This window comes from Amia ocellicauda, chromosome 7, assembly GCF_036373705.1.
Source record: "Amia ocellicauda isolate fAmiCal2 chromosome 7, fAmiCal2.hap1, whole genome shotgun sequence".
Taxonomy (NCBI): Eukaryota; Metazoa; Chordata; class Actinopteri; order Amiiformes; family Amiidae; genus Amia; species Amia ocellicauda.
In genome coordinates this window covers 48085389-48097570 of record NC_089856.1, presented here as the reverse complement: position 1 = coordinate 48097570, position 12182 = coordinate 48085389, and the positions used below count along the sequence as shown (strand labels likewise).

Sequence of the window (12182 nt, the reverse complement as noted above, 5' to 3'; positions counted from 1 at the left end):
GCGAAATAAGAATAGCGGAGGGTTTGGTGCGGCACCCCCGCCGTACAATACAGCTCATTCAGGATTATATCCAGACCTGTCGCCTTTCCAACCCGGTCATAAAGAGCCAGATGTGAAAACAGTGCCTGATGCTCTGATGCAGGTTAAAACCTGCACTAAGAGAGAATGAAACTGAATGAAAAGATGTTGATTCATCTTCTTCACCCGAGAGATGTTCACGTCATAGTGAGAGCCAAATGCCCTTCCAATGTATGGCTTCAATTAGAAAAACTCAGACATAGGACTGGGGACTGGGCTTGTGAGGATGTGCAAAAATGCGTAGATTTGATCACTGTCTTTGTCAAGGATGTGAAAAATGCCCTAGGACAAAGTAAAGGAAATTGGGGATTAGTAGTAGGCATTAAACAAATGAAAGGCGAGTCAGTAATAGATTATGCCGAAAGAAAATTCACAGCCTATGAAGAACACTCCGAGCCGAGAGACCAAGCCGTGTTTCTGTCAATGTTGAAAGATGGCATGTCACAGACACATCAAAACATCCTAGCTATGGGAATATCTGTTGGAAACACGTATCAGGAGTTAGTGCGGTGGGCTGCTGAGGAAGAAAGTAAAGCAAACAAAACAGCAGAAACTAACAAAAGAATCCCCATAGCTGCAGTCGCCACCACCCCGACTGGGCAGTGCTTTAGGTGTGGTTTATCAGGCCACGCATCCCGAAACTGTAAGAAGCCAAAGGCACCAAGTGATACTGGACCGACATGTACAGTCTGTGGAAACTCGGGTCACCATCAAAACAACTGTCAACATGGCAATCCACCACCCAATTTCCAGAGAAACAAAAACCAACCTCAGACGAGCAGCCACGTACCGAAGATCTGTTGAAAATTATACAGGATCTGACGCGCCAAATGAATAATAAATAGGACATCGTGGCCTCCTCAGTCGGCACAGGGGATCCAAGATTACACATAACAGCATTGTTAGGAGGCCGGCAATGCACAATGTTATTGGACACAGGCGCTTCTGTTTCGATAACCGACCTTCCTCTTCCTACCACACAGAAGAAAATTCACATTTCTGCCGTAGGGGGGGCTGCTTTAGTTGCATTTTTAAGCACCCCCCAGCTTTTAGAGATTGGAGATCTCTTGATCCCCGTCTCTTTCTGGGTGTGCAAAAATCCAGAGGGAACCATATTAGGAATTGACATCCTCCACGAAGCAGGGGCTTTAGTAGACGCAAGGAATAATCAGATACATTGGAAAATGCCTATGGGCTCGCACAAAAGCTTAACACACACACCGCGACACTGTGTGTCAGTATCAGCCATTTCTCCCACAGACATCACGCCTCCCCCGCAGTGGCCTGCTGATGGCTGTGGTGCTGTCTGTGCTGCACTTCCCCATATCTGGGCCAGACACAAACAAGATTGCGGTTTGGCTCAGGTCCCACCTATTTCTGTTTCTGGTGAAGTGCACCCAGCACACAAGCAATATCCGATTAAACCACAAGCTTTAGCTGCTGTACGGAACATAGTGTTCCAACTCCAGCAGGCCGACATCATAAGACACGCACAGTGCACTACTAACTCACCCATCTGGGCAGTTGCCAAACCAGATGGCTCTTGGCATCTCACAATAGACTATACACACTTGAATAAGGTTACACCACGTCTGCATCCCATAGTTGCTAACCCCTCAACAATCTTTAATGCTGCTGAAGCATCTCATGCTATATTTTCAGTTTTGGATATATCCAATGGTTTTTGGAGCCTTCCTCTGCACCCCGATTCACAAGACAAGTTTGCTTTCACAGTAGGTTCACAACAATTCACCTGGACACGCCTACCGCAGGGGTTTCACAATAGCCCCACACTGTTCCATCAAGCTCTAGCCTCTTTTCTAGAACCCCTTGATTTTACTCCTTGGGGTTCCTCATGCATCCAATATGTTGATGACATTTTAATCGCTTCTCCAGATACAACCTTCCACATGGGGGCACTATCTCTCATTCTGTCCACAGCAGGGTTTAAAGTCAATCCATGCAAAGCTCAGATAGCCAAACCTGAAGTCCAATATTTGGGCCATCTCCTGTCTGTAGGACACAAATCTATGACTGTGGACCATAAACAAGCCATTCTTCAGATGCCTGTTCCACACAATGCCCGTGCAGTGTGCAAAGTAATGGGATTATTAAACTATTGCCGCTCTTTTATTCCCAATTTCAACAGGTTTCGCAACCCATCCAGGACTTGCTGCACGGCAGTCCTGGGCCGCTGGACTCCATCTGCTGGGGACCTCCTCAAAATGAAGCCTACAGTCTTCTCAAACAGGCCCTGGCGTCCGCTCCCACTCTTGGATTGCCGGATCATACTTCCCCCTTTCACTTACATTTTCATGCTGATGGCTCCTTCTACACGGTGGTTCTGACACAGGACCACAGGTGGTAGAGATCGCCCTGTAGCCTACTTCTCCTCTAAACAGCCGGCCGCCACAGCGGGCATGCACCCCTGTATGTCCGCTGATGACTGTGCGGCTTGGGCGGTGTCTGCCAGCGAGCCTTTGGTTCTTTGCTCCAATTTATTCCTTCATACTCAACATACCATTGTCGCCCTCTTACACACGGGTAAATTGCGCTCAGTCTCTGATTCCCGCCGTGCTCACTGGGAGGCTGTTTTACTCCCTCGGGATAAGTCCATCCACATTGTCACAGACACTCGTTGTAATCCCGCTTCAGGCCTCCTAACCGAGGGGCCACCACACTCATGTCCTGATGTCCTCTGCCACAACGATTACTCACAGTTCTCTGAACAACCCCTAGCTTTCCTGGACAGCGAGCTATACGTGGATGGTTCCCGTTTTTATTCTGATGGTGTGCCGCGCACCGGTTGGGCTGTGGTCTCTCAAGATGCTCAGGTTATGGAGTCTGGTTTTCTCCCGGGTCATTGCTCAGCTCAAGTGGCAGAGCTGGTGGCCTTAACAGAAGCCTGCTCCCTTGTAAAACCACAAGAAGATGGGGAAGTGGGCACACAACCACCCTTTGCCTATCTAGACATGCGTTAGATACGTGTGGAATATAAATAACGAAATGGCCACATATGTCTCCATATTTGGGCATAAAATAGAAAACATTGCGTTTAAGCTTAATCAGGAAGATAGTGAGGATCTCATAAGATAGGGAGTTGTCTCCCCCTTTTTGGTTCAAACTCACCCTGTCCAGGATATCGCAGTATGTATAGAACATCATGTCAGCTCTATGATTTTAGGGAAGTAAGGACAGAGACCTGCGTGTCTGAGAGTTACTTTCCTCCAAGCCGCTTGAATAAAGACTCTGTTTGATTCAATCTACTCTACAGTCTGATTTCTGTTACAAGTAATTCAAAGGGGATTCTTGTTTATAAAATCCACACTCACCAGAGGAAAATGAACACTTTCAACAGAGTTGGCATTTTTACACTGCCTCAGAGTTCAAAGTTCTGCTCTCAGGGAGTTAAATATATTATTTAATTATATTAATTATAAGTGTTATTTTGATTTTATTTAACACTGCACTACTCTCACCAGTGTTAACTCTACTCTAAAATTGTACTCTCCTCAGTGTGAAAATGTTCTCATTGTGTTACTCCATTAAATTGTTAAACCCCTGTTTACTTTTCATCAATCAAACGATAACTAGCATTACCACAAGATCTGCTTCTATACACTCTGGATGATCAGAAATGTGTGCATGTGTAGAATTGATACCGTGTATTAAAATCTAGCAGTTGTTTGTTAGAGAGAGAGAGAGAGAGAGAGAGAGAGAGAGAATATATATTGGTTTACAATTTACTTTTCAGTAAATAAATACCCAGACCCAATCAAACACGCAAACTGGTTTGAGGTTGGCTCAAAGACAGGAGTTTGGGTAGAAAAATCTGACAACACAAATATAAATACATTGGTGGGTAAATATACATTTTACCCTCAAACAATAATTTATTTACAATAATTAACATTTATACAATTATTAAGAAAAAAATAAAACCATAATACAACAATTATTCAGGAAACTACCACGGTGCATTGTGGGTATGGTAAGTTCTTTGGTTTTACACCAGTACAGTGTTAATTCAACACTCTTTATTTTGACACCCAGTATTGACACTGACTCTCGAGATGGTTTAACTCTCAGAGTGTCAACTGAATCTTTTTAGTGTTGAAACAGACACTGATTTTAACACTATAGTATTAACACTGGGGTTTCAACACTACAGATTTTGCTGTGTACACAGAGTTCCTGCATTTTAAAAGGTCAGATCAAGATCCGTTTTGAGATCGGATCTGAGCTCTGATCCGTTCAGTACAACACAACTGAGATCGAGATCAAGATCGGTCCCGGATCCCCCAGTGGACAGTTGCACAAAAGGGCTGCGTCCCAAATCGCACACGTGTTCCCTCGTTCCCTTCCCTTGCGGGGCGGATGTACTACGGTGGCATCTTAAGGGCTGAGCCAAACCCTTAGGGAGCGAGTGGAGGAGCCAATCAGCCGTTTGCGCTTCAATGTGCTTCAGCGCAGTGAACAGAAGCGCGCACTGATGCGGAGAGTTTAGCGCTGAAGTCACACAACTGTGCGCTAAAGGCGGAGACACGTCAACGGGGAAAATAGAGCAGCGGCGGTGCATATACATGTAATGTTAGCTAGACAGTTGTAGAAATTGTTAAATTATGTATCAAGGAAATAATTCAATGATTATATAATCATGATTTAAATATACGATTAGCAAGTTAAACCAAAAAATGTTTTGGAAACTATCATTTAATTAATTACTGAAGTAGTATCCTATAAAACTAGGCATGTGATATTAACGAACAGTGTATTTCAAAATTATTATTATTATTATTATTATTATTATTATTATTATTATTATTATTATTATTAAATAGAGACAGATGACAAGAAAAGACTGCGTAGGTACTTTTTGGTCAAATGCAAAGGCGCTGAATGCTGGCGCTGAAGTGAGTCCCATTGAGCGCTTTTATCTTCACCTGCACCCTCCTCTCTCAAGTGCACACTCTGTGACGTCAGCACAACGTCATCCAAAGTGCACACTTGTCGAGGGGTGTAGGGAGCGAGTGTGCGATTTGGGACGCAGCCCAGGTCTTAAATGCTTTTAAGACTATTTTTAGGTGTTAGACTTAAATTTAAGCGCAAAATAAATAGGCCTGTTGCACAAGAAAAAATCGAATCAGTTTGGTCTTAAATGTTAGTCATTATTTAAGCCTACCCTACACCAGGCTTAAATGGGGAAAATGTATCTCTTACTACCGAAACTGACATGAAACCAATATGGCAGCACATATGCCAGGTAATTTTGATTTTTTAAATGAAAGGGCATTTCATCGAGATATTTAACAGACAAAACGCTTCTCATTGAATTTAGAAATAACACGAGAGAATGCAAAAGGATAATAAAATGAAATGTTTCAATACTTACATTCCAGTCTATTATCTAGTATCTATGATAAAGAATGACAACTGTATTAACAACCAGCAACTCTTAATAATTACAATAATATTTTTCTCCTTCCCCTTTCAACTCGAATCTTGCCATTTTTAACTTTAACATTTTCATTTCTAGATCTAAGTTTTTCCCTTTACATCAAAATATTTCCCTTCTGTAGTTCCAACAATTCAATGTAAAGGTGTTCTCTTTGAACCTAGTTTTTCTTTTTCAGTTTGAATGGGGCAGACATCTTCAGAATCTGCAATTAAATAAGTAAATGTCCTGTTGTTATGTAGTCGGTAAAACAGCTGTAAAATAAGCAATATATATTAATAATTGTAACTATACAAATAGGCATACGTTAAAATGAGTATTTGTAGTAAACACCACTCCAAAACAATACGCATATTATGTGATGTATGTATATTTTTAATATAAAACGTGTTTCAACTATTATATCAGATGATGCACAGTGAGGTTTGCAGAAGCTGGCACCGTAACTAGAGGGTTAGAAATGTACTGAGCACAAGCAGGAGGTGTCGCCCCTCAGCGGCGTATTGAAGGCAGAATCAGCGGGTTGCGCGCAATCGTCAGGATGGACCGGCGTGGTTTCCGGCTCGTTTCTATATAAGCGTAGTATACACTTTCCATTATTGATTGTACTGTATTTAAACTTAAAAGTAAAACGAAGTACGAATTAAAAATTACATTTACAGTGCGCACTATGGCGGGGTTGTTGGCATTTGCGTTAGGCTTTATTTTTAAATTACCCGTTTTCTTATGATTAGTTGCTCAACTATCGCAAGTTTTTTTTATCTTCGGTGAAATTTATTCTTTTTACTTTACAAGCAGCCATTTGAATTTTTCGTTCTTCACAAAAATAATCAGACCAGACTTTGTTAGCAACAACAGGTAAGTCAGCGCTAACGCAGGACCTGCGGGGATTGTGTGGTCCAGCGGTCTTATCACAGGATAAGACTTAAGTACCTGCAACCGGCCCCAGAGGCCGACACCAGAGAATTGCTCCAGTGGTTTCTAAATGACCGAGTCTACCACCTGCTCCATTGATTCAAATTAAATTCTTCCAGGTGAGAGACGCGTGCTCTCCTGAACCTGCTGGGTAGGGGCTCAGGACCAGGGTTAGAGACTTGTGACTCGTTTATGTATTATTGTATGCATCTTTTCTGCACCATTTTTAGTGATCTTATAGTCACATATTGTCAGTGAAATAATGTAGCGCTGTGTTCTTTCATCTGAGACGTAATTGAAGTGGGATGGGTTGGTGCGCAGGGGCGTTGGACACCCTTCATTTGTGAATAATAATTATTCATTAATTAGGTTCACCGCAGGGATTCAGAGCTGTTTGGAGTTAAAGGGAGAAACTCGAGGGACAGTTGGCGAGATAATGGGAGATGTTAAAGTCCATCAGCCAGTGTCTCCAGTGAGGAACTTTTTTGCTGGGGGTGTCGGAGGAGCGTGCTTACTGCTGGCCGGACACCCGCTGGACACCATTAAGGTATACTGTTAATCTGTGATGTAAACCACTGAAAACAGACGCGTATGTGAAAAATCATTTATCAATTAATAAATTCATCGGTTTATTTAATTATAATACATTTTGGCGATCAATCCTTAATTATGTTGTAATTTAATTAGGTCAGGTGTGTGTGCTAAATGTCAGAATAAAATGGGCCTGATTGATTTATACACGACGCTGATCTGTTTATTGCACATCTGTGTTCGCAGGGTGGACAGATAGGACAGGAGAGGCAATAGTGGTGGACAGTCCATATTTTGATATATTGCCTTTTAATTTTCGTCTCCTTTCATTTTAGACGACCATTGCAACATTTTTTTCCCGTGCAGGGTTGCATTGGGCAAGTTTGCAGGATTTATAGGTCTTGGTGTTATGCAATGTAATTCGCTCTGTCGTCTTCACACCACATGATTCCCAACAAACGAATAAATATGCGTTTTAAATAACCATGCAATTTTAAAAAGCACCTGCACAGTTTCAGCTCTGCACGTTTAAGGTGCCATATAGCAAGTGGCAATATTGGTGTGGACCAATATTTAAAAAGAGGATAATGTGTCTGTATACATGTACCCAGAGACCCTCAGTCCTGGTCACCACTAAATCACCAGTTAGTTAGACTGGGATCACATGTTAGTACAGTCCTCTGTTCAGTGAAGAGAACTGCGGTCCCTAAGGGGCTGAAGGTATTCATGCGTTTATTCCAAACTATTCATATATTGCTGCACCGCTAGTTAATCGATCAGTATGTAAATGGTTGCCCGGTCTTTACAAAGGGATGACTTCAAGAGTGGTCTGTAAAACCTGCTGGACTGCAGCACCAGCACTGCACTGGGACCAGGTGACTGCACAGGTGACCAGGGTCTGGTGCAGTCAATCAGTCAGGCATGTGTGTGTGACCTGGTGCCTGTCTCTTTGACTGACAGGTTCGACTACAGACTCAACCTACAGTTGCCTGTGGACAGCATGTTGTCTACACAGGGACCATGGACTGTCTGAGGAGTACAGTGGCCCGAGAGGTGCGTTCCCACACCGCAGACGGCGGATTGCTTTGTTATTGTTCTGGAAGTTGCATGTTCTCTCCGTGACCCTGGGGGTTCTTGATAAAACCAAGACTAGAACTGGAGCAGGAATTATATCTTACACATGAACTCTGAGCTGCTTGCACAGACCCAGATCAGTAGCTCCTACCTGCTGTTACTTTAGCTAGACTAGTGCTAATCAAGGTTTGTGAAACCAGTGGTACATGCATCTGTAACCCCTTCTTGCCTCTCTGTCAGGGTATGCGGGGGCTCTATAAAGGCATGGCGGCCCCTCTGGCTGCCGTCTCCCCCATAATCGCCATCAGTTTCTTCGGGTTTGGTCTGGGGAAGCGACTGCAGCAGCGAGACTCAGACAGCCCCCTCACGTGAGTCTCCAGCAGCCATGGGTATGGGGTGGGATCGACAGATTTCACATCACTGACGGAAGAGAGAAGGGCTTTACACAGGTCAGCTGAGAGTCCATTGTGTGCTTTTGCAATAGAAGCTGTTCGTCATGACCGCTACACAAGAACAGACCTCCGGCCCCTTTGAGTGTTTCTGTAACTGGAGTTCGGTTTGTTATTCTCAATTTATATTTTATTTCTTGTTATTTCACTAAACATGAGAACCCACAGCATGTGTAAAGTGATTGTATTGGCACTGCCCGCGACACCAGGTCAGATCCCAGCCCACATCGCATTGACAATCGAACCTGTAGTGGCATCGCTGATGTCTGTTAACCGCACTCCCCCCTCGGTCTCCACTCAGGTACCCACAGATCTACGCAGCTGGGATGCTGTCGGGCATTTGCACTATTGTCCTAGTGGTACCGGGGGAGAGGATTAAGTGTCTTCTGCAGGTAAGGGTCAGGGCTGATCAGCTCCCTGACACCTGGTTTCACTTCCCACTCTCCTCCCTGTGACCCGACCGTAATGATTGCAGTCCGGTGGCAATTCTGCCGTTCTCATACTGGTGAGAGATGTTTACATCATGCTAAACCAACATGGCCGGGATGATGTGCTGTGTTTCAGGTGCAGTCTACCTCCGGCCCGAGGAAGTATTCTGGTCCAGTGGACTGTGCTGTCCAGCTGTACAAACAGCAGGGGATTCGAAGTGTTTACAAGGGCACCGTCCTCACGCTCATGAGAGGTACGTTCTCCTTTTCATACACAAACCCAGTGTTTTCTGCTGTACTTATTAGAGCCTTTGTACAGATGCATTTAACTTGGTTAGAAGACTGGCATGGTTAAAGATTTCCTATAAAGCCTGCTGGATTTTGCCCCCCACCCCTAGCATGAGCTTTACCCCCAGTTCAAATCAATGCTTCTCTTTATACACACAGACGTGCCCTCCGCCGGTGTCTACTTCATGAGTTACGAGCTGATGAAGAACACGCTGACTCCTGCAGGTCAGAGGTGAGCGGCTTCTGTTCAGCGCACCCTTATACCAGACATTGGACAGTGTGTGGATCAATGTAAGGATCTCCAGTTGGTCCCTCTACATCACACACCTGGCCCTCTGTATTATATCACGTCTTTGTTCTAGTTAAGCTTCCGTTATTTGAGTAACCGGCTCAAAGAAAAAGATGCATCACTTAAGTGAGCACAGTTGGGTTGAAGAGGGCTGATGACCTTTCCACCGCTTTGGATTTCAGCGTGGATGAGCTGAGCATTCCCAGAATCCTCTTTGCTGGGGGCATGGCAGGCATCTGTAACTGGGCCGTGGCAATACCTGCTGATGTCCTCAAGTCCATCACCCAGACAGGTAGGATTGTTTGTACACAAAGTGTTAACACTGGGGCAGCACTCTTCACTGACTCCTCCAGTTCAAGGCGCTCTCTCACTCTGGTCTCGGAGTCCCACTCCAGGCGCACTCCTCCGAGGGAGGCTCAGGTCTAAGGGGGGAGGTCTGATGTGCTTTGATCAGTGCCTACCTCTGCGATATTTAAAAGCATATAGCTCCTAATATATAAAGCTTTGTTTCTTGCATTTCATGTCCATGTGTAGAGCTTTTGTTTTTAATTGCGCCACTGGAATGGCATCCTAAGAGCAACAGGAGAGTTCGGTTGGCAACGCTTAAATAAATACACTGCAAGCCCATCTGGCAAGAAAGGCCAGGACATCATCTGTGTAACACGGCTGTTGCCGTTCAGCCTCATCAAATTACATTGCAATTATAGCGGGACACTTGGTGTGACCAAACACCCCATGATACGCCACCTGTGAGATCTGGTGCCTGAGGTTGTGCTAACTGGCCCCTGCTTGCTTCTCCAGCCCCGGAAGGGAAGTACTCTGGATTGCGGGACGTGCTCCGTGAGCTGGTGAGAGATGAAGGCCTGCGCTCCCTGTACAAGGGCTTCAGTGCCGTGATGCTGCGAGCCTTTCCTGCCAACGCAGTAAGCATCCTCGTCGATTCCCAGACCCATCCTCCCCACCGTGTCCACTCCACAGTCTTTGATTTTTAACCCTGTCCCTCTGAAACAGCAGTGTCTTTCTCCCTGTGCATCTATAGAAGTGCCTAAGTGTGTATATTTACCATGTACCCATCTATGTATCCTGAGGCAGTATTTATCTGGATTTGACTTATTGGCATTTGTATCAGTTTTGCAGTTCAAAACTAAAGAACTCTCCATCTTTATGCATCAGGTATATTAATGCTGTTCTGAGCATTTTTCTCTGCTGATAATTCAGGTTGCTTTAAATGTAGGTGGCAGGATACAGCATTGGTTCACTGTGCTTTTTGTGTTTATATATGAGCATGACACCGTTAAATCAAACCTCTCCAAATTTAAATATTTCCCCCCCAGGCTTGCTTCTTGGGGTTCGAAGTCTCTCTGAAGTTCCTGAACTGGCTGGCTCCAGTTTAGGGAGAGCAAAGGTCTCCTTGACTTTTACTGAAGATCCTCAAAATCAAATCCTTTTATAGTAGAACAAGTATTAAGATTATTATTTTAACCAAAGTGCAGATTTATTTGTATGTGGACTGGGAAGTTTAATGTATTCATCTAAATAGTTGATTTTAAATGATATTTTTAATGTGTTATTGTATTAGTTTAGTGTTCACATGTATGTATGAGCACAAATATATTCTATTGAACCGTTTGCATTTGATTAGGTGTCTGCTGCAGCAATGGTTGTACTTAATATTGTCAACTGGGTGAACGGTTTTAAACTTCTTTGTATTGGAATGATTGAACAAATGAGCTAAAAACCCTTCTTCTGCAATAAACTGCTTGCTTGTAACGATTTGAGTCCTCTGACTATAACTTCACCAGTTGGACTCGACTGGCCCCGGTTGCACATCGTGTGCCACAGCTGCAAATATTTAGTTTTTTCTTTATCAATGTTGCAAAAAACAAACCCCTCAGTATGGGATAAAAAAAACTAAGGGCATCTCAAAAGCTCTCTTGCTCTCTTCTGGAGTCAGTGCTGCAGACTCGGAACAGTCCGACCTGTCTGTAGAGGACCTGATAGTTTGCTACCGGCGGTTAGGCTCATTTAATGAATGGAGTTGACCCCCCATTAGGCTCAAGGTCGACTATTCTTTCAACCATGATACTAGCACGTGTATATATACAGTTGGTTCTGTGTAACAGTTTGTTTGATCTAAATGCTTTGAGACTGTGGTAGCAGTTTTATTTCATTACAACTCAGTCTGTGGACTGGGGACAAAGACAAAACCTTAAATGCTCAATAATCCCAATGATGTCCGCTGCAGCCAGCATGACCCCTCGAGGAGCTGGACAAGGGATCCCGGGTCCCTTAAAATGCGTCTCCTATGGGTCGAGTGTGCATAATTTGTTCTTGATGGGTCTGTTTTGAGATGGGTGACAGATTTAAATACACCACACCACTCACTGACCCTTTAGCCGCTTCATTCAAGAAACCACAGTGAGGCCACTCGATATAATTCATAATGCACTACAGTAGGAATATGTATCCGTGATGGGTAATGCCAGCAAACTGTCATAACGAAAGATCTTTCACTGCCTTTCATTTAATGTCTGTGATCAAAATTACTTGGATTGTTTTAATCCACTAGGGGGCACTCAAATCACACACTTGCTCCCTACACACTTCGACAAGTATGCACTTACCATGACGTCCTGCTGACGTCAGTCTGTACCAGAAGGTGCAGGGTGGAACAC

General features: G+C 44.0%; 1 protein-coding gene across 1 annotated transcript; it reads left to right on the top strand.

Moving 5' to 3' along the window:
* Window positions 1–6470: 6470 nt before the first annotated feature.
* LOC136754164 (mitochondrial carnitine/acylcarnitine carrier protein) lies at window positions 6471–11277 on the top strand. Its single transcript, XM_066710494.1, has 10 exons — window positions 6471–6567; window positions 6818–6995; window positions 7940–8032; window positions 8294–8421; window positions 8804–8894; window positions 9067–9184; window positions 9378–9450; window positions 9690–9799; window positions 10309–10430; window positions 10842–11277. The coding sequence occupies exons 2-10, from the start codon at window positions 6885–6887 to the stop codon at window positions 10899–10901; spliced, it is 906 nt and encodes a 301-aa protein (XP_066566591.1). The 5' UTR covers window positions 6471–6567; window positions 6818–6884; the 3' UTR covers window positions 10902–11277.
* Window positions 11278–12182: the final 905 nt, after the last annotated feature.